The sequence below is a fragment of the Pangasianodon hypophthalmus genome, chromosome 6, assembly GCF_027358585.1.
Source record: "Pangasianodon hypophthalmus isolate fPanHyp1 chromosome 6, fPanHyp1.pri, whole genome shotgun sequence".
Taxonomy (NCBI): domain Eukaryota; kingdom Metazoa; phylum Chordata; class Actinopteri; order Siluriformes; family Pangasiidae; genus Pangasianodon; species Pangasianodon hypophthalmus.
Window position 1 is genome coordinate 5781968 of NC_069715.1, and position 23580 is coordinate 5805547.

Consider the following 23580-nt stretch of genomic DNA (forward strand, 5'->3'; position numbering starts at 1 on the left):
ACACACACACACAGATACACACTGCTAATTTTTCTCGCTTCATCTCACACACACTGCTAATTTTTTTTACGTCATCTCTCACACACTGCTAGCTTTTCTCACTTCATCTCACACACACTGCTAGCTTTTCTCACTTCATCTCACACACACTGCTAATTTTTCTTACGTCATCTCACACACACTGCTAGCTTTTCTTACTTCGTCCCACACACTGCTAGCTTGAAACTGAAAACTTTGACCCTACACTTTTAACTAATCAAGAAAATCCAGAAAACTGGTACGCAACACACAGCTTTCAGTAGGTTTAAATTTTTTTTGAACGTGTAGAACAGTGCATATGTGTGTGATGTGGTGTTAGTTTGTTTGTTCAGTTACACACACAGTGTCACATGGTGTCGTACTGACCCCACTGTGTACGTTGTATTAACATTTAAGCATTGGTATTAGCGTTAATTTCTGAGGATGTGCTCAAGCAAGTGACATTCTGTCTGTCTCTCTCTTTCTCCCTCTCTCTCTCTCTCTCTCTCTCTCTCTCTCTCTCTGTCTGACTGTCTCTTTCTTTCTCTCTCTCTCTCTCTCTCTCTCTGTCTATCTGTCTGTCTATCTCTCTCTTTCTCTCTCTCTGTCTGTCTGTCTCTCCCCCCTTTCTCTGTCTACCTCTCTCTCTCTGTCTACCTCTTTCTCTGTCTGTCTGTCTCTCTCTTTCTCTCTCTCCCCCTCACTGTCTTTCTCTCACACTCTATCTCTTTCTCTGTCTCCCTCTCTCTCCCTGTCTCTCCCTCTCTCTCTCTCTCTCTCTCAGTCTGATGTCATTGCGAAACAGGTGTTACGGGATTGGATCCTTCATTTCCCTCAGGGTAAAGCTTCACCTTTTGCAAATGTGCTCATGACTCTTACATAAGAGGCCCCCTAACACCATCGCCTCGGGCCGCTCTCAGATCTGTTTCAGCCGCACAGAAACAAACAAATGACCTACATCCTGAATACTGAGGAACAAAATGACAGAGTAAATAAATCAAATGTACAGATAAAGGAAATAAACATGTTAGTGTGAAGAAAAATGAAACATGACTAATACCACAGAAAAATAACAAGAGTCTGATTTACTAATGCAGCAATCATGTTAGCACGTGTCATAATAATGATAATAATAATAATAGTAATAATAATAATAATAATTGGATATCGGAGGAAAAAAGAACAAATTCAGTCTGATCCAGTAACAAATGGAAAAGATTGGAAGTGGATTTGGAAACTATTTGTGGCTGAACTGAATAAATAAAGCTGCAGTTTGGTGCTTTTAGCTATGTATTTTTTTCCCTGTATTTTTGTAAAGTCCATGTGTTTCCCAAAAAAGTGAAAAAAATATAATTTTAAAACTTAGTAGTTTTTAAAGGGGGAAAAATATCGGTTGCATTTCGTGATCGGAAAAGAACTATTAATGTCTTGACCGTCTTTATTATATATTGTATATTAGCGATCATAATTATAATCGTCATCGTTGTCACCATTGTCATAATGATAGGTTTTATTTGTTAGAGGCTTGTTTGGATCGTTTGTCTGTTGTTCAGCAGTACCTGTAAATAGTTTTACCCTGTGAAGAATTATGTACCTGTCAGGCAGCATTTTGTGGATGTTCAGTTTTAAGAAAAATACACCCTCGCACTCACGAACAGCTGCAAGAGAGAAAAAGGTCATTTTGTGCACAGCAGCAACTCATGAAGCTCTTGAGTGCCATCGTGATGTGGATTTAAACAAAACAGCACCACCACATGTCGTGATTCTTCACCTTAACATGTGTTGTGTCTTTCTGTGTGTTGGTGCTGCATGCAAAAGTTGTCTTTGCTGAGATGTTGAGCTTCAGGACGTCTTTACAGGGACGTTTTGGACCCCAACACACACACACACACTTCTCGTCACTGTTTCCATGAGGACATTGACGAACGCGAACGTTCAGTGAGTTTCCTGTTCATGTGATTGCTGGTCACACTGGTGCGGCAAAAATCCCATCAGTCCAGGCCTGGACCACAGCAGATGTCAGAACAGCCTTGTGAACTTGGCCTTTATTTCTCCTCAGTTAGATCCTGTTTACGAAGTTTTCATTTCCTTAACGTTACTCAGACACTGCAAAACCATTCATAAACCTTTCATTGGGGAATCGTTGGGGAAATTATTTATTTATCGTCTTACCCTCTTTACTTTCTCCCCAATCTGGCCTTGCCTAACAGGGAGGGTGAAGGCTGACGCATGTTTCCACTGAGACACGTGAAGCTGGCTGAACGCATCTTTTTTGGACTTCTGCTGCATCACAGGGCGGCGTAACACACTCGTATGCGGAAGAGGGCGGATAGCGTTTTCCTCCGTGACCTCACAAACGCTCATGATTGGCTAGTGTCTCTGTGATTGACAGGGGAGAGTGAGAGAGAGTGTGCACATGCCCCCCCACCCAGAGAGCACGGACTGTTTTGCTGACACGGATGGGTGTGACGTCATCGGGATTTGAACTCGCTATCTACTGAAGACAAGGTGAACAGACGAACACTTTTTCTCTTGTGCCACTCGGCAGCCACTCGGTCCTTCTTGCCGGATAGATATAGCACCTCTTCATTTCACAAATCGCAAAGAATATCACGGACTTCACACACAAGAGCTGTACTGTGTGAAATTGAAATGTTTTAAAGCTGAGTTCATGCTTTCATGATGATGTCACTTTTACCTCTTGACCAATCCGGTCTCATTTTTGCAACAAGCAAGAAAAATAAACATAGAGGACTAAAGTCTGGTGGAAGAATGTGTGTTATTAGTATGTGTATATACAGAGATTTACGACTTGTTGAATTGAACATATGACTTAGCTAATATTCCAACGTTGCAGTGTAATTAACCGTCTATTTTTGGGACGTTCACAGACACATGATGTGACGTCTCACTTTAACTGTAACTGCATGCGGTAAAGTCGCACAAGCAGCTCAAATTCTCTTGATTTGCCTCCAAAGCTCCAGGGAAGACAAACTAGCGCTTCATCAGTAGAGTTACACTAATCTTTATTTCATCTGCATTACTGATTAGAGTAGGTCTAATCTTGAGAGCAAGCTAGGCTGATTAGTTAGCTGATACGACTGGTGAGAGCGTTGTTAAGTTTACAGCGTGTGCATTCTGTCAGACTTTTATTCATATCACAGCAAAACCTGAAATGCTGAATGTGAAAATAATATTACATCTGGTTAAATTTGGTTCATCCAATAAGCAGCTTTCAACCTTGTAGACAGAAAGATGCATCTGCTATGTGAATGTGAAGTTTTTATCTTCGAAAAGAGAGCAGTTCTGTGATCTTTCTTCACCTCCAGAGATCTACTGATATTTTTTTTTCTAAAAAGACTCATTGTTATAATCGCACCAGTTCATCTTTTAAACATATCCATTTACTCAACAAGGCTTGTAGAAGAGTACATTGGATACATTTGCGATTTCTAATTTATTACAGAATGCTACATCATGCTTTTTTAACCATTTCTAGTTACATTTAATGTTGTGGAACATCCACGAAACAAGCGAGTTTCTCTTATCACTTGTGTTAGCTATACGCACCTATAAACAGTCACTCACCAGACGATTTTTTTCAAAGGTTAATATGTTAAAAAAGAAAATGCAGCTTGTCATGTTACCGACAAACAGGAAGGTCCTGACGACTTCCTGTCACAAAGCTCTGACACTGGAGACTCCTTCCATAAAAAAATTGTACAAACATGTCCTTACAGAAAACTTCACCATATCAATGATTTATACTTGTTTCCTTGTTAAATGAAGTGCTTTTTGTCTGTTTATTATTGTGAAGCGTGTCCATGTGAATGAGCTGTTACTATAGAAACGATAACGTATAAACCTGTGATTTGCCTTGACCAATCAGATTTGAGATGAGAAGAACGTTTTTAAAAACGAGACTGAGTTGATAGAGTGAGAAGACAGCAAACATGGATAGGAGGAAATAAAAATTAATAAATAAGTAAATAAGTAAATAAAATGGAATCTACTGGGCTGCTTGTTCTGTATGTTTAAGCTAATTATATATTTAAAGGTTTTTGTGCTAACTGTATTGCAACAGGGAAATGTGGTTTCATAGGTAAACTCTCACACAGGCTTATCCTGCGCCGTAGAAAATCATTTTGCTAATCAATGAGTTCATGGAGAGTTCATAGTGTGTCGTGTTAGTCACTTTTTTATTTTTCTTTCCGACTCCACTGAAGATGTGGAAAAGGAATAGTATTCCGATGTGAAACAGACGGAGTTCTGTAATTGGCAGGAGCCAAGGAAACATTTATTTATTTGTTTGTTTGTTGTTTTAGACTTTAGACTAAATGTTTCTTTTTACTCCAGTCGTAAGAAATGTGTTCTCGTAGCCGGATTATGGGATCCATGGCTAGACTGCTCTGTGTGTGTGTGTGTGTGTGTGTGTGCGTGTGTTTAGAGTAGAGAGGGCCGCTTTTTCCTGTTCGGTTTCCGAGGTAACGCGTCCTCCGCCTGTCTGCTTGCGTGCTCTGTTTGCATGTGAAATTTCCCTAGAGAAGCTCAAACAGTTGTTGTGTTCCTGACTTGTGGAAATCTTAGAAGTTTAGCAGTTTGGCAAAATGTTAGCCGGTTGTCGACTTGTGACTCTGAAGTGTGTGTAATCGGTGTCAGACGAGTGGCCTGTGCAGTTTAATAACACAAGGAGTGAAATGCGCTTCACGATGTGTTCGATTGAACACCTTGCTTGCTTAGAGTCGTATAATTTTGCTAACTAGGTGGACTGTTTATTAACTCGGTAATAGAATAAACTACGTAAACAACGGCGGATTGTTTATAGATGGAGTGCTACGTAAGAAAATCAGTTTCAACGAAGCAAATTTATGGTGTTTGGAAATTCTACAATGCCTTATGATTTTCACAGAATGATCATTTTGTTTAAAAATATCACAATCTCTAAAAAAAAAAAACACACACACACACACAAGCTGGTGGTAAAAAATTACATGAAAAAAGTATTATAGCTTTTTTGTACAAAAGTCTTTTCTTTATCCACATTCAAATACCAGAGGATAAAAAAAAAACAGTTTCTCTGATTGTTTTTTCTTAGAAAGACATTTTTAACAACAGTTTTCCCATCCGATCTGTTACACTGTCAGTATTTATCACATATGTCTAACTGAAAGAGAGAGAGAGAGCGCTATTTTGTAAAAGCCAGCGTTGAGGTAAGCGTTCGATCAACAACCACGACTAACCGTGACAACCCTAGAAGAGACTAGACTTCTGAAAAATCACTCTTTTGAGGAAATGAAATTAACTGACGTGTGCATAATGTTGTAAATACTGACTTTACCTTCCTAGCGAGCGTTGATTACGAAATTCCCAAAAAAAAAGGCAGTGTATTCAGTCTGGAAAGAAGTGAGGAGTGAATTGGGGTGAACGATACGTACAAATTTATCTTATGACCATACGTGATTACCTACGATGCACGATATGTCTTGCGATATAATTTGGAAACAAAATATCAGGAAAAAATAATAATAATAATTTTAATAAATTCTAATAATAAATTTAAAAATGTAATGATAAGTTTTAATGTATAGAAAAATAAATTACAATAAACTGAAGAGGGTAAAAACAGGAGTACAAAATTTTACCATCAAAAAATTTTTTTTAAACAATCCTAAAGATCCACTCATGTGATTAGAGGATGTAAGGGAATAGCTCCTGTGAAGTGAATTATTATTATTATTATTATTATTTTAAACAGAAACTAGTGCAAAGTGCAGTTTTGTGGCTTCAGCTCATGAATCCAAATGAATTTCTTGTGCTTATTAGGATTCAGGTGCTGTTCACTTACAAGTGTGTGTGTGTGTGTGTGTGTGTAAAACAGAAGGGATAATATTGTCTCCTGGCTCTGTTAAACACCAGTCGAGTTGTTTGACGACAGAAGTCGGAGCAGTGTTCCCTCTCAGACCTGTAACACGGCGTGCGAGTTTGAAACGTGAGCCACATTCGCTTTTGGCCCGCTGCTGAGACGAAGCCAGGAACGTGCTGGAGTCAGGAGGTCACTTTGCGTCCGTGATTTGGTAAAATGGGCTTCGTCTCATCGAGGTAAAGTGAGATCAGGGTTACTGAAGATGCAAAATTTTGGTTTCAGCAAAAATGTTACATTTCAGCAGCAGGCCTGTGGTGATGAAATGTGCAGCTCTGAACCTTTACCTAACGAGAAGTACAGGCTTATAAAGCTGTGTTGTCTTTACATCTGAGCATTTATTTCTGAAGTGAACCGCGTAGAAGACACACTCATGTTTTGTTCATTTGTATCAGTTGCCACTTGTCTGTTAATTGTTAAGCGTGTGTAAGTGTGTGTGTGTGCGCATGTGTGTTATTCTCCACACTAGTAGGCGACACAGTTGCTTATTGCCACTTGCGCGACTGCTGAGCGTGACCTCTGCCCTCGCCACACTGGGAATGTCCATAAATACTTACACAGAGCTGAACAACTGCTCACACACACACACACACAGACACACACACACACACACTTTGTCCAACACGTCTGGATTTTAGTTCTCAGTTCTTTTCTCAGTGAAGCTTTGTTTTGAGATGCCTTTTAAATGTGACTTCATAAACAGTATGTTGACTTATTACTGTGTTTGTAAAATCAGCGAGGAGCCCGTTTTGGTTAGTTTTACAGTCATACGCTCGGTCCTGGTGTGTGTTCTTGCTTCATAATCTCAGGTCAGACTGAAAAACGTGTGGAATTTAGCTGAACGTGTATTGTCTGTTAGTCAGATCTGATCAGCATTCCTGGTCACTTATATCGTAAGCGTGTTCCAACAAAATCAAATTACAGAAGTATGTGGAGGTGCAGCAGGCTGGGTTTGTACAGATTTATTTTTTTCTCTCCTGTATTAATAACCATGGATAATATTGACAGTAAATAGAAAATTTAAAACATCGTTATTTCTACATATAGTTACAGGACTGAATAAATCAGCAGACAGGCAGATTTAGTGGCCAGGCGACTTATTCGCTTTTTATTCATAGCTCCAACAACTAGAGACCGTAAATAAACCCTACTCCTTAGGACACTTTCACGCCAATTAGTCTGAATCAGAGCAAATTTGATACTTGTGTTGTGTTTGGTTTGTTTCGTGAATCAAAAAGCAGTAAAACTGTTGGATGAGAGGTGTGTAGGACTATAAATGTCCACGAAAAACTCTTTCATTCATTGGTCAGAAAAATATGATGACAGGAAGAAAAAGTAAACAGACCTTTGCCAAGTGTGTGTAGAAATCATAAAAGTCACCCGAGCACAGAGAACACGGAGCTGGCGCTCAGTATATTACTAGATAATTACACAAGTGACTAGTATAATACGTTTTGTGTATCATGTCCAGCGTTTCTTAGGTGTCCGAGCACGTAGTAGTCAAACCCTGTTGCTTTGTTGTCGTTGTTGTTGTTGTTGTTGTTCTTCTTCTTCTTCTTCTTCTTCTTCTTCTTCCAAGTTGTACAGACATGAAACCTGGTCATCAGGTAGTGCTCTGTGGGTCCAATCACAGCCTGATGGTGGCGCTACACTCATAATACTTTTTTCCCTATTATTCCATGGCTTAAGCCAAATTAATCTAGTTTTGTACCCTTTTCAGTTTAAAGTGATTTATTTCCATTTTTCCACCTGCTCACATAAAAATGTTTCTTATTTCTTTAAGCAGCACTACTGCATTGTTGCCAGTTGGTTATATACGTATATGACGATACATATTGTGTGTGATACAAATATCTTCAGATATCATGATATTTCGGCCACGTCGCCCCTCCTAGGTGACGATGTCTGTTCAATATAGCGCTTTTTAACAAAGGACATTGTCACAAAGCGGCTTTACAGAAATCTGGATATAAAAATTAAATGTATCCCATATGAGCAAGCCAGAGGCAAAGGTGGCAAGGAAAAACTCCCTGAGACATCATGAGGTGGAAACCAGACTCAAAAGGGAACCCATCCTCATCTGGGTGAAAGCGGATAGTGCAGTTATAAATCATTTCTCATTCTGTACCTCTATACTATAAAGTTAAGCAGTGTTGAGTGTGTTTAAAGGAACTTGAGTATGAGCATCATTCGAGTTTTAACTTTAAGTCTCTCAAATCAAACTGAGGTTATCAACTGTTCAGTGACTGAGACGACTTCTTAGCAATTGCAGTTTTTACACTTTCCAAGGAAAAACATCCACAGCTGTCTTTAGGGTGTGTGTGCGGTACCATGCACAGTGGACTTGTGTATAAATATTGTTAAATAGGACCACATTAAATTGGACTCACAGTGACTTAGAGTTAGTTGTGCAAAACATTTGTAACATGATGCCTTACACCGTGTAAGAGAAGCGCGACCCTAAGCTCTAACCGTCAGGTTTTAGCTGTAACTCTGTGAGCTGTGCTAGCGGGGAAGACTCCCAGACGGGCTGTGAGGTAAAACATTCCTCTGCTTCATTGGCACCAGATGTCCAGGACGGCTGTGAGAGCCAAAGCAGCTCAGAGCGCTCTTTCTCTCTCTCTCTCTCTCTCTCTCTCTCTCTCTCTGTGTGTGTGTTAGAAGGATAGGGGATAATAAAACAGTTATTAAAAGTGAATGCATAGTTAGAAACACTTCTGTGGTGGTTGTGTTGTAGCTTGTGAGCAGCAGGGCTTCATTTTGTCTTGTTTAACTTTTCTAGCACTTCATTTGTAATCTTCTCTGAAGATCTTTTCCCTCTGTGTGAAAGCACATTCTTTAGATTTGCAGGAAAGTGTGTTTAAGGAATGATTCAGTAAAAAAACTAATTTGTGTGTTTAAACGCCAAACGTAGACAATCAGACGCGACATCTAAAGTGTCTGATGTTTACTTTCTCAGCTTTGGACATGAGTAACATGAGTTTATAAGACATTTTTGCCATATTATTCCTACATTTAGTCTATACGTATTTTATCAGAGACACCTATACACTTTCACACTTGCCCTTTCATGCAATTCTCCGAACAGCCAATCGTGTGGCAGCAGCGCAACATGGTGTGAAATGGTGTGAAAAACAAAAAACATCCAGCAAACAGCAGTTCTGTGGGCAGAAACGAATCGATGATGAGAGAGCTCAGAGGAGAATGGCTTCGTTACCTCAAATAACCACTCTTCATAATCGTGGTGAGCAGAAAAGCATCTCGTTATGGACAAACCTTGAGTCGCGTGAGGTACAACAGCAGAAAACCGCATCGGGTTCCACTCCTGTCAGACAAGAACAGGAATCTGAGGCTACAGTGGACTCACTGAAACCGGACAGTTAAAGACTGGAAAAAGACTGGACTAGCAATTCACCAGTTAATCAGATTTCAGTGGGTCACTGTTTGCTTGTAATGATGAGCACAGTACGGTGCTCTCGCTGTCAGTGAGACACAGTGTGTAAATCGGATCTGAGGCAGAGAGTGATTTGTAACTGGCAACACTGAGAACGCTTGAAGAAACCTGAGCTGCTTTCCTGTCCGAAGGGAACAGCCGAGAGCTAACGTTAGTTAGAGAGCTCGCTAAGCTAAACTGGCTCAAGGCCAAAGCCTCTGTCTCTGTCTCTGCTGCTGTGTGTAGATCTGTCTTAACGTCTAGTTAGATTTCCATTCCTCAGCTTTTTCTGAGGATTTTTTCCACAATGATGAAACACTGCAGATTTAATGCATCAGATCTAAAGAGGTCCGAGTTAATTCTCATGCAGTAAATACTGTTGTGTTCAATAAATAATTTTTATTGAAATTCACAATCAGTGATTGTTCAGTATTCGAGTTCCATCGAGCGATGGTAGGGACGTGTCTCAGAAGGCGTGTAAGAGAAAACGAAAGCCTTGCTTTTCTACGACTGAGTAAAGACGCAGATCCATAGCAGGAAATATTGTGATTAATTTACTTATCTGTCCTTTTTTTTGTCTGTCAGAGTTTGGTGCAGGTTTGGTGCGAGTTTGATGCGAGTTTGGTGCGAGTTAGCCACAACAGTCTTTCCTGCGGTTAGCTCCGGGTCATGTGATTTCTCATGTTGGTTGTGATGTTGTAGTATTTAATCTGACTGTAACAGGTTTTGCAAATGACAAAAGTCATGTCAAGTGTGTGTTTTCTTTCTTTTCTGTTGGCCCCGTAAACCACAAAGAGTTCCCAAATGTCAACTTTCAAAAAAAGAAACTGCTGGTTTGACTTCTTGCTGTGAACGTTCCTTACTACTTGCCTCTTCAGACGACGTTCTCTCATTCTCTCCCTCTCTCATTTTCTCATTCTCTCCCTCTCTCCTTCTCTCATTCTTTCCTTGTTTCTCCCCATCTCATTCTCTCCCTCTCTCCTTCTCGCCATCTCTCCCTCTCTCTCACTCTCTCATTCTTTCCATCTCTCCTTCTCTCATTCTTTTTCTCTCTCCCTCTCTCCTTCTCTTACTCTCTCCCCCTCTCCTCTCTCTCCCTCTCTCCATTTCTCCTTTTCTCTGTCTGTGCTGTTTTGATCACATCATCTTTTTTATTATGTTCCCTCTCTCTCTCTCTCTCTCTCTCTCTCTCTCTCTCTTGGAGCGGTTTGTTTGTTTGGGTTCTGGCACTAATTCTCTCTGCACCAAGACAAAGAAAGTGCAGCCACTTGCATCAATATTGATTCCACTATCGTCCTTTAAACACACCAGCTCGTGTATCCACACCTACTCAGGTGACAGGGTTTACACACACACACACACACACACACACACACACACACACACACACACTTGAAGTGGAGCTAATCTTTTTTTTCTTTTTTCTTTTTTTTCTTAACATGAAATGGTGAAGCTATTTTGTCAAACATATATTATAATCTGACATCAAATGTATCATTAGTCAGAGTACACTCCAGTCACGATTTGGTTCATGATACTAGCTTCAGGATTTGATTCAGTTTGATTCTCAGAATATCTTCACTCCTTTTTTATTTGTAAATCATAAACAATGCAAAAGAAGGTGCATTTTGTCTGTATAAAACTAAATAAATTAAAATTTACTATGAACAGAGGTTTAATAATATTGCAAATGAAATGTTTCACCATATCTTAAAAATAAATTTGTAAATTCTTCCAAAAATTTGACTGAATAAACAAAATGTCTGACTTGGGGAAAATGATCGACTCAAATGTAATGAGCTCCATAGCAGAAATAGAGCTCCAAAGTCTGCTCAAATGACCGGTTTCCGCAGCCTTTGGTGTTGTTTATAAGCTACTGAAGAGCTCTTTTTAACCGTTATAATGTGGTTGTGTAACTATATAATGTATAACTTGTGATGGTCGTTGTAATCCAGCGCTATCAGTCACTTCATTGCAGCGCAGATCTCGCAAGCTCTCCACAAAAGAACATGATCACGTGACCAGTGTGCACTCTATATATTTTATCTTTCTGGGTTGCACAGATTGGGACCTTTGGTGTTCAGACGGTGCAACTGCATTACATGTGTAATTAATAGCACAGTTCCACGATACACATCGTCACATTTTTTGATGCATCGCGTAACGTTGTATCGTTAAACCCCTAGCAGTCATTAGTCGTGGTGTGTTTGATAACACAGTGGACATTTCAGTCCATATTGGGTGCGTTGTCATATAAAAGCTGCAGTTAAAGCTGTTTTGCGATGCACACTGCTGCCCTGGACCCTGCTTGGTTGTGTAATTGGTGCACGTCCACATTCTGTTTAACTGTGTAATCTTTTTCACAATTCATTACAGCGCGTCAGTTTTTTTTTTTTTTTTTTTTTTAACCCGAGACCTTCGGCACACATAAGCAATCATCATGAGACTTCCTTATTCCTCTACAGGCACTTCTGAATTTCTCAATCAGATCTTTTTCTTCATAAGGATGCAAGTTGCTCCTGTGTGGAAGTTCAGGCTGCAGGTCTTCATATGGAGCCTTTCAGGCCTCTTTCGCTGGGCCTGTTGGCACGCTTGGAGTGGCTGTTAATCCGTCAGATTTACAACCAGGAGCTTTGTTTAAAGGCCTTTAAATCGACCCCCATCACTCACTTTCTCTCTCCGCCTTTAGAAAGAGGTGAGGTGGTGGGGAAGTTTGCTTTTGAGGAGGGAGAGGAGTTCACCAAAGAGCCTCTCAACATGCTGTAGCTGAGGTGACATAATGGCCAGGCCGGGTAAACACATGAATCTATTTGCACTGGTGTTGGAAGCAAGATTGCTCTTTGTCGTCACCTCCGCCCTAAACACACACACACACACACACACACACACACACACACACACACACACACACGGAGACAAGCTGCGGAAAGTCATGGGACCTCCAGCACATGAAACTTTTCAGTGTTTATTTAGTACGACTTTGTCTCTCTTTTTCTATCTGTTACACTTTCTCTCTCACACACGTACACACTTTGTCAAAGGAAGCGAGGTTGGGAAATCAGTGGAACAAACTATGTGGCGTACAGGAATGTTAGCGCAATGTAACTACGATGACGGGAGCGGAGGGGCGAAGTCAACCAGACGCATCCTCAGGAAAAGAGTGTATTTTTCTTTCCTTCTGTTTCTCTCTCAAGCCTCATCTCCAACCAGCAGCATGATTTCACACAGAGCCATGTGCATCACATCATAACACACGCGGCAGTGAGTTTTCCGAGCTGGGGTTTGGTGTCCATTTTTCCATAGCAGTAGCAGAAAAGAAAAAAACAACGTATTGAGAAACGAAACGATTGCTTTTTCACTGAGGTTACTCTTCGTCCTGCGGGAACAGTGTGCAGTAGGAAGTATTAATAACTGGTCACTTTTTAGTGTATAGATTTACCAGAATTTTTCCCTTTCTGTGTAAAACTTTGGTCCTATTTTTGTGTAAGATTTACCATAACCAGTTACAAAGCTGTCGTCTGTTGTCTTGCTTTCTTGGCTTTCTTCAAAACTGTGTGTTCACTCTTGAACAGACTGACCGAGGCTGTGAAAAGCAAACTGATTGTGCGAAAACTGACTAGCAAGTGAAAGCTAACCTAACTAGCTTTCTGTGATCATGTTACATTTGGGAAATTATATACATTATATCCTGACCTGAGGCTTGGTGCTTTAGTATAAATACCCTCCAGGAAGCGCTCAAACCGACACCAAGTTTAAAACACAGGACAATAAAATATAGACGATGTTATGGTCATGTGACCTACTCATGATCAAGTGCAACTTTTGCCTCCACGCCCCCTACAGCATGGATCAGAGCAATCAGTTTGTATAAAATGAGATGTATTGTGCATATGTAGTATGCATGGGTTTTTTTTTTTATGTGTGTGAGAGACAACCATTTATACATTTTGAAGACACGCCCATCTCCATGATTTATACATATGCATTACTTATCACGTGCAAGTCCAAAGTATTTGGGCATGGCCTAATATTCTAATAAGCACACTTTGGACAGGAAGCTGGCAATCCAGCGTGCTTATTGGAATATTAGGCCACGCCCGAATACTTCTGACAGGAAGATGGCAATCCAGTGTGCTTAATTTATCATGATATCGTTATTATATTGTCATATCACCCAGGCCTAGTTTGCACTCTACCAAAATTAAAAGGATTTAAAAGATTTCAGCTGACATATATATATTTTTTAAAAAGTAGAAGTAATGATAATATATGCAAAAAAAATTTTAAAAGCTTGGTGTCCCATGGGTTTAGAAAACTGTGCTGTGTGTGAGCCATAGAAATGATCGTTTACAGATATTATGCTTGGACCTGTTTGGAGATAAGGAAAAAGTGAGCAGCTGGATCATTTTGTGCTGGACAATGGAGAAAGCACATTTCCAGCCTTCTGGTGCCAAAAGCTCTGGTACTTTGTATATATAGGAAGAAGAAGGCAGTGGAATTTCACTAAGACCTCAGAGTGGCAGCTCAGCGTTGTGAGAACCACTGCCTGACCTTTCACCTCATGAGCTCAGCTGTGCGCTTGAATCATTTCCCGTCTCCGTTTTGGATAAAAGTGTCTGCCACATGAATAAATGTAAACGTCGCCTTTCCATTTCCATGTATGCAAATTCGCTGCTGGTGCTTTGCTTCGTGTCAGGGCTGTACGAGTGGCAGTGGTGGAAATGGTTTGAATGGCCGTATTGATTCTCTGTACAGATCTCCAGTGTCTCTGAACAATGGGACACTTTGGCTCGGTCTCCGAGTAGCTCCGTGTCCCGACATGTCGTGTGTCGTATGTGGGTTTCTGAAGCAATGGGCTGCATCTAGCACAGCCTGCGCCGGGATATGATGTCATGTTTCTATGGTTACTCAAGTCTTAGACTCCATTATTTTTCCAAAAGCCTTTGCAAGGTTTGAAATGACCCTTGACTTGAGTGTTTTTTTTTTTACACTTTGAATGCCAGCATTGGTTTATTAAACTATATATAATATTATATATTACTGTATATCTTTTTCTATATATAAAATGGTGTGAATTTTATTCTGACCCCTCTCTCTCCCTCTCTCTCCCTCTCTTCTTTCTTTCTTTCAGGAAGTGACCGTGAGGCCTTACAGACACGCTGCGCTTTGTGTCGCTTTCACGGAGAATCCGAAATCTGCTAACACATGCGCTTCCTTTGAAGATTAACTACCTCTGGGGCATTGGGGAGGAACTCTAGACGGGATCTGGATAAGTTTCCCAGCAGCAGCAGCAGCAGCGGTGTGTTATCTCTCTGACAGACTGGATCTGTCAGCCTGCTAGTGTTCAGTCTGTGCCAAGGCTCCATCGTCCTGTAGCTGGACATTCGCCTTTTCACTTTCCTTACTGTTGACCAGTGGACCGTTACTATTATCACAATCATACTGTGGGATTGTTTTTTCTTCACCTTTTTAAAAGTTTCTATTTTTTATTAGAGGTCTATATACACAAAAAAAAGGAAATACAATAGAAAGCTATAAGGATTTTTTTTCCACTTCCGTTTGAAGGATATATTATGCACTTTTGGGATTTTTTTCAGGATTTATGGTTACTTGTGGTGTGAAGAGAAAGATTTTATCTTTAACTCTCTTGCATAAAATAATATAGCAGCAACACATTGATCCTGTTTTTTTGTTTGTTTGTTTGTTATTGTTGGATTTTTTTCCCCACGTTGTGAGCAACAGCAGTGCTGCACATCTCGTTCAGACATCAAGCTTCTGTCTCTCTCTCCTCGTTTCTCTGCCACGATAAGGAATACTGACATGACTCTCTGGCTCCTGGAGCATTTAAGCTATCAATTTACTTGAGAAAAAAAAAGTTTCTGCGGTTGTACATCCGGGCAGAAATCATTATCGATCAAATCAAAATAAAGGCAAACAGAGAGAGTCTTTGCCAAGCCCGTGGTGGGAAAAGGGCACTTCCTGGCCGTGTCCACTACTTATGTATTGTTGCAGCGCTCAAGAAAGTAAAATGGACTATAAGCGACGCTTCTTGCTTGGCGGGTCCAAGCAGAAAGCGCAGCAGCAGCAGCAGCACCAGCAATACCCGCTGCCCGAGCTGAGCCGAGCCCTTAGCGCCCCGCTCGGGACCTCCTGCTCCACCCCGACCCCGCTGGCACCTGTAGGCCCCACCCTTTCCGCTTGCCATGATGTTTCAGGCACAAGCAACGCCACAACCGCGATTGCTGACATCCAGCAAGGGATTTCGAAGTACCTGGACGCTCTGAACGTCTTCTGCCGCGCCAGCGCCTTCCTGACGGACCTCTTCGGCAGTGTGTTTCGCAACTCGCGCTACTCCAAAGCTGCCATGCAGCTCAAGGACGTGCAGGAGCATGTGATGGAGGCGGCCGGCCGCCTCACGGCAGCCATAAAGCCCGAGATCGCCAAGATGCTGATGGAGCTCAGCGCCGGTGCTGCCAACTTCAAAGACCAGAACGACTTCAGCCTTCAGGATGTGGAGGTACGATGCAGGGAATAAACATTTATTTGGATATTGAAATTCTAATTATGCTGATAATTAATCCTGATTAAAGTCAAGCTGCATGTACATTCAGCATAGAGTGGTAATGTTAGTAACATGTAGGTCACAAAGAGCCACCAGAACAGCTTCAGCACAGATTCTGCGCGTCTCCAGGGACAGTACTGGAGCAATAAAGTTCTTCCATAATATATATTTCCACATCACCCTAATATCACAGTTTACATTGGGCTGCGTGATCTCTTACATTACAGGTTCACTTAAATCCACTTAAATCTAGTCTTTTAGTTTCAGTTCAGGATGCATTGCTGGTAGAAACGATGAATCATCTTTTGACATGTCGATTTGGCCACTTCTCCAAAGTGTAGCTTATTTTTTAAGCTTTGCCAGTATTTGCTGAGTAAACACACTGACGAGACAGAACAGGGAAATAAGTTCTGCTTATCACTTTGTAAGTTATTTCCATTTATGTGCAATAAAATCAAATTCCATCATGTTTCTGAGAAATGTGTGGGAGAGCTGTTCCCTTTTATTACCATGACTATTTTTTTTTGTTGTATTTTTGTTTTTCCTAACATGAAATACTTTCAGTGCTGATGTTGCGGTATTTGTTATGATGAAACGGTACAGGAATGAATTAGAGCCCAAAAGTGATGCACAGTAATTAATAATACATAATAGCAGCAGAAGTTAAAGTATGCACATGTCTCCTCAATATCACAATCTAGTTATTTTTAAAGAAGAAATATTGCAAAAATCTATTTTCTGTCCTGTTATAGTATATTGTTGTTGTATTCTCCTACTTGTTTGGATCACGTTACGTTTTAATTGAGCTGTGTTGTAATTTCAGCCGTCCCAGCTTCAGCTGTCCTCCACCTCCCATGTTTCATTTAGCTTTCTTGATAAAAATAAAATGCGCTGTTGTGCAGGTACTGTGTGTGTGTGTGTGTGTGTGTGTGTGTGTGTGTGTGTGTGTGTGTGTGTGTGTGTGGACTGTATAGAGGCAGTATAAGTATTGGGTCATTTGAGGTGAACCGTAGCGCTTTTTTCCCTTTGCACACAGCTGTCATTTCTCACGCCTCTGCTGCAGATCAAGTAACCAGATTATATTAAAAAAAAAAAACCTTGGTCCTTCATTCACTCATCTTCAAGCGCTTTATCCTTTATCCTAACCCTAACTGCGTTCGAGGTGCCTTGCAAACTGTAATTTGAAAATTGTAATGATGTCATTTCCCACTTCGGGACGTTCAACATGCAAAGTGGGGAAAAAAAAAAAACATTGATGCTTCCATGGAAGAGCGTCTTGTGTTTGTTCTGTCAGAGCACATAAAGCTCATTAAAAAGCTACTTTAACTGCACTTGTACGGTTACAGGCCTGAGCGGCTACTGGTGCTGTTCTACTGTAGTGAACTTCAAACATGCGCAGATATTTTGGACTGAAAGTAAAGCACAGCAACAACAGTGCACAATAGTGAGTAGCTCAGCAACAAGCTAATGCTCTAATGTTGACTATTATCTTTTAAAAACAACGTTTAGTATGGTCATTGTTACATATTTAGTTGCGTCTGTATATTATATTAAGTGAGGTGTCTGTATATTAACTGATCTAAAGCCAATACTGCTGTAAACTCATTTAAAAGTAGTGAAGAGCGACTTTACGCTGGTAACTGGTAGCTGAGAAGACTAGCCCTAGTTGACGTATTGAAATTTCGAGTTGAAGGGGCGTTTTTTGGTGTTTTTTTTTTTTTTTTTTTTCCCCAGTCGTAGGCAGGGAATTACAAGTTACAACATCGCCTCAAACGCAACAGTTATTTGATCTGTAGCAGAGGTGTGAGAAATGCTAGCTTTGTGCGAAGAAATAAATTTCAGCCTCTTTTTTCATTCGCCCGAAACGATCCAATACTGCTTCTATCAGTGCACTTTATTTTTATCAAGAAAACAAACATTCACTGTAAATGAAACGTGGGAGACGGGGGACAGCTGAGGCTGGGACAGCTGTAATTACATGCAGCACAGCTCAGTTACAGCACAACATGAAACGGGCAAATAGGGCCGCATTCAGAGGACGGCGAATCATCATCAAGACGCATTTGAGCACATATAGATCATTCATAGTGCTCGTCCAATCTGAATGCACACGCGACGGCTCATCTACTCGGTTGCGCTTTGAAAAGATCAGTGGAAACTGGGTCAAAGTTGAATTTGAGTGAAAGCAGCAGCAAGGTGCATAGCAGTTTCGCCATTCACTATCTAGAAGCACCCTAAGAGTGTTGGCAGCTGAAACGTTTTCTCCGAGCAGAAATGTGAATAAATATCAGTTTATTCATCTTTCTTCTGGTTATCCAAGAGTATCAATATTTTACAGAGACCTTTCTATGAAAAACATGACATTTTTGCAGATTTTGATTTTAAATCATGTTCAGCGTGTAGAAAGTGTGATTGTGTGACTGCAATGCGTTGAAAAAAGCTTCAGAAACTAGGTGGGAATTTTAGACTGCATTTTCTAGAAACTTTAATCAACTTGTGCAAGACTTGACAATTAGTGGAGAAGTAGATTCCAGAGTGGCACGAGTGTGTAAGGTCTTGCGCTGTCGTCAAGAGATAAAGACAAGCTCCGTTGTTTTTTTAAATTTTGTTCAGTTGAGCTCAGAACACTGTTTCCTAAAGAGGCTTCTGTCTGATTTAATGGAAATTCAGTTGAGCGCCTTATAAAGGAATTCTTCCTCTCGCTAGTCCAAAATATTTCAGCGGCACAGGCTATTTTCCCTCTTTCGGACAACTATAATCTCTCCTTCGTCTTGCCGGTCGTTCCTGAGGTTAGCTGTACTCGTGTTTTCCCAGAGCCGGATAGATCGAAGTTTAGCTCGTCAGCTTGAATGAGTTTAAAACAGTCTTTTATGAGTGAAGGAGGACTGTGTCCTGGTGGATGTGGATGTGGTTGTGCCCAGAGCAGGAAGGCCGCACACCACAATCCGTAAAGCAGGTCATCTTGTGGTGAGGAGCGAGAGCCGCGTCAGAGCCAGCGAGACCTCAGTCAGGGCTGCACCAGCACTTCTTACCTCCCTGCTGATGTTTAACTGTAGATTTCTTGCTAAAACCTAACCCTAGAACATTATTTAACTGTGGTTGATGTGAGTTTTGGAACTTGTGTCTCAAATATATTGTGCAATCAAATCGAGAGTAGACATGGATTTCTATTTAGCGATTTTTTTTTTTTTTGCTGACTGCTAATGTTAAAGTTGCTTTGTACAAATGCTGAAAGTTTAAAAGTTTGCTAGCTCAGAGTGAACACATCTCACATCATTTAACTTCCTGTGCTGCTGTTAGCATGTAGTCTATAATTCATTCAACATTAATATCAGAGCACCAGATATACTTCTGAGTCTGTACTAATTATTGTTATATCATCGTATGAATGGAGCCACAATCGCAGTTAAATCACAGCACAGTTGAATGCTGGAATCTGATTGGTCAGAAGGTGTGTATTATTTTCGTATAACAGCACGGCTCAGACAGTAGTTCCAGCTGTGACATGAGCGATAGGTTTATGTTAACACACTTGTTCTGATATGTTATTGTTTCTGTAGTAACAGCTCACACACAGAGACTTGTACGGCAGATGCGTCACGCAATCTAAGACCCGGTTAGTTTCTTTTGGTACACATTAAATAAAAGCTTCATCAAACAGATTTTTAAAGGTAAAATGAACACTGCTGTCCTACTAGCAGTTTGTTAGGAAATGTGTTTGTCATTTTTTCCATTAATTAAATTTATTTCAGTGTTGGTTTTGTTCTCTCTTAAGTTAATCCATGATTCTGTGTTCAGAGAACGCTGGAATGCAATACAAGTGTCCTTGATTCTCCTGTTTTGCCGGGAAGTCCAGGATGCATGGAAAACAAATTGCGTTTTTTTTTTTTTTATTTTAATTTTTTTTTTTTTTTTTTTTTAAACTGAGTACTGCTCGCTGTCTGCTTTGTGCGACTCAGCTGCCAAATATGCATGAAAATATCAGGGTTTATTAGTCTGCTGTCTACTGCGCTCAGGAGCTAACCACAGGAAACAGAACTCCGGACAGGCAGAACCAACACGCGCGCTCACACACACACACACACACACAGAGGACACGGACCTTATGTGGTGCGGCATTTCTGAGTGTCTTGTTTTTGTTGTTTTTGTTCGAGGGAAGCTCGCGCTCTGTGGGGATCGAGGTGTTGGGTTGCGCTAAAGCTGCCGTGCTCTTGGCAGGATCCAGTGCTGGGTTTTCCCCACCTCCCCTACGATACCTGATACTGCTTTTGTCTAAATTAAACACTGCTATTATCTGCAGAGAAGAACAAATAGGAAGTCTATAACACCCAGCTTGCCGGGGTATAAGGTATCTTCTTATAGCTGGGGTTTTCCCTGCTTAAAACACTTTCCCATGTTGATGGGCATTGTGTAGAACATCTCAGATGTGGCCTTTTCGACAGATTTGACAGCTTTTCACAAACAGAGCAGATCTGCAAGCTATTCAGTCCGCCTAGTAAATCCCGATGTGTGTAGCGCAGGAGGCAGTGGGAGTCAGGAAGGGTAGCGAGCTCTATAGTTACAGCATGAAGGTGTGTCTCATCACCAAGATGCACATTCACTTTAGACCAAATGAAAACTTTTGTTTTGCTGAAGTCAATTTTAGAGAATTTTTTTTTCTTTATCTTTTTCTACAAAAAAAAAAAAAAAACCCACACACACACAATTAGCCCAGCTGCAAAATCTGCTTTTTCTGGGTGCCCAGTTATTAAGAAATAAAAAAGAAAGAAAGAAAGAAAAAGAGGAGGCGTGGCCTGTCCATTTCAGTGAAGGGGACGTGGCCTCTGCCCGTAAGTTTCAGTGAAGGAGGCGTGGCCTCTGCCTGTCAGTTTCAGTGAAGGAGGCGTGGCTTTTGCCTGTCAGTTTCCGTGAAGGAGGCGTGGCTTTTGCCTGTCAGTTTCAGTGAAGGAGGCGTGGCTTTTGCCTGCCAGTTTCAGTTAAGAAGGCGTGGCCTCTGCCCGTCAGTTTCAGTGAAGGAGGCGTGGCCTCTGCCCGTCCGTTTCAGTGAAGGAGGCGTGGCTTTTGCCCGTCAGTTTCAGTGAAGGAGGCGTGGCCTCTGCCCATCAGTTTCAGTGAAGGAGGCGTGGCTTTTGCCCGTCAGATTCCGTGAAGGGGGCGTGGCCTCTGCCCAGCAGTTTCAGTGAAGGAGGCGTGGCCTCTGCCTGCCAGATTCAGTGAAGGGGGCGTGGCCTCTGCCCGTCAGTTTCAGTGAAGGAGGCGTGGCCTCTGTCCGTCAGTTTCAGTGAAGGAGGCATGGCCTCTGCCCGTCAGTTTCAGTGAAGGAGGCGTGGCCTCTGTCCGTCAGTTTCAGTGAAGGAGGCATGGCCTCTGTCCGTCAGTTTCAGTGAAGGAGGCATGGCCTCTGCCTGTCCGTTTCAGTGAAGGAGGCGTGACCTCTGCCCGTCAGTTTCAGTGAAGGAGGCGTGGCCTCTGCCTGTCCATTTCAGTGAAGGAGGTGTGGCCTCTGCCTGTCCATTTCAGTGAAGGAGGTGTGGCCTCTGCCAGTCTCTGCAATTTAACAGTGTACCCTTTTTTACTATCTAGTCAACTAAAGGCCATGTTTCGAAGCTTTTACTGCACATATCAATTTAGCGTTTCTCATCCAGTGGCATGGCTTCCATTTTTTGATTTGGAATGGTATGTTTGTGCTAGTCACTGGCAGTTCAGTCTCTGAGAGCTCATTATTGACCTTTCCTCTGAAACTCGCTCGATTTTCCGGGCTCTGAATGAGACTAAGCTAAGCCAGTCTGGTTTCATTATTTGAGCTCCATTCTTGGGGTCAGAGTTGTCTTGTGCTCTGTGTGCAACTGAAACTAGCGCAGCCTTGTTTTTCCTGTCTGCAGCTACAAGGGGGAGGGGGCACATATTTCTGCTTTTTACAACTCAGCCTGCAGGTATTTTCAGCATGCACCTGTGAAAAAACTCCCCGGCCTCACTCGGTGAAGAGGGGATACGGCGTCATGTCGTCTTTCACCTTCTCTTCCACACTGCATGGTGAAAAGTAAAATGTCAGTGTGTTTTTGTCTCTTGCTTTATTTAAACTTGTGAATCACTTAGCATTAAATTCTCTACACATTGCTTGTAGTGTTTGTTGCGTAGCAGTGGAACACTAGAGTCAATTATAGAGGAAATCTGAGATGTTTGGAAGCAAGGTGATAACGTCACATGATCCACAGCACATGGAGCTGCAGGCCGAATCGAGCCTTATCTCCTATACTGCATGTCTCAGTCGTAGTGTTTAACATTCTGGCCTTGGCCTTCACATTCGGAAGAATGGAAAGGAAAGAGAGATTCCCTATTAAGGCAGAAGATCTTGTGCCTGTGCATCTGCTTAAGGAACCAGAGCACTGTTAATATTCAGAGTGTAGTTCAGGAGAAGCAGCTTCTCAGGATACATGGCTCATTTCTGCACATTTTTCCGGGTGCTGTTGCCTGGACCTGGCTGGGAGAGAATGCGTTCCTCTTTCTCCTGTTTGTGAGGTGTGCGATAGAAAGCAGTTAGTGCTCTCCTCCAAGTACATACAGCTGCTCTGTGATGTTTAAAACGCAGAGGCAAAGGGTTTGTCCTTCTGTATCACTTCCACCATTCATAAGAAGAAGGGGAGAGGTGGTTAAAGGGGCAGTCTGGATACCCGGGACAGGCAAATTTCATGATCAGACTATTAGTTTAGCTAAGAAAGAAACCCTACTCTTTACTGATTCAACTAAAGTGCGTATTACAAGTGGTGTCTATTAGGACTGGGAGATATCACGATATAATATCAGTATCGTGTTGTGTTATTTTGAGAATAAAACATTGAGAATTAAAACTCTTAAGCGATTAAGCTCGGAAATTTCTTCTGTCACACTTCCTGATCTCAAAGAAAGTCATATTTTCTCCAGAGGAAGAGTGGAAGTGCCAGCCTTTCCTGTGCAAGCGCCCCTTAGACTATATCGGTGCTTGCTAGGTAGGGTGCCATTTATTATTCCGTTACATTAGCGATCACTTTCTAGTTTAGTCCGTTAGGTTTCCAGGCAACCGAAACAAGGGACTGGGCAGCACACAGAAGCTTCGACTTGTCCAATGGATGAACTTGTACATAAATGTATGATTTGTCCACCCTTGCTAAGGGCTGCGTTAAGAAGTAAAAAGATTCCTGAAACTACAGCCTAGTAGTTAAAATCAGCCTGGTTTCTCAGGAGGAAATGTGCACAAGTGTTCCCGAGATCCTGAAAAGGTTCTGGCAGTGAAAAACATCTCTAACTTTAGCTCTATTGAATATTGACATCATCACAAACACCACACATTCATCACATACATGCACAAATTTAAATTCACACAAAATGAATGTGTTAAATAAATGAGGATAAGTTTACAGTAATACTGTTACAGCTGTCTGTATGCATACATCTGAGACACTCACGTGTCTTCCTAAACCTTTGGGTGTATGTTGGTTGTGTCGGACAGAGTAGTAGCACAATAGGTCGTGGTGGTAGCTCCCAGCTTTAGGGTCCGTGGTTTGATCTTGAGCATTGGTTCATTTCTTCCAGGTGCTTCTGTTTCCTCTCTCATTCCAGAAATATGAATTTTAGCTTGTTTTTGGCTACGTGTTCATTCATGTATATGTA

The 23580-nt window shown here is 41.4% G+C and overlaps 1 protein-coding gene across 7 annotated transcripts in view; it reads left to right on the plus strand.

The window, feature by feature from the left end:
• garre1 (granule associated Rac and RHOG effector 1) overlaps positions 1–23580 on the plus strand; it is a 55366-nt gene that overhangs the window by 8772 nt on the left and 23014 nt on the right. For 5 of the 7 annotated variants that reach the window (XM_026927286.3, XM_026927283.3, XM_026927285.3 and 2 more), the window contains one exon: positions 14503–15888. In XM_026927286.3, the coding sequence (XP_026783087.2) occupies positions 15370–15888 (519 nt within the window). In that variant the 5' untranslated portion in view covers positions 14503–15369. Of the gene's footprint in view, positions 1–833; positions 2527–5078; positions 6118–14502; positions 15889–23580 lie in introns of those variants that run through there. The other 2 variants (XM_026927288.3, XM_053234646.1) reach the window with 2 other exon arrangements.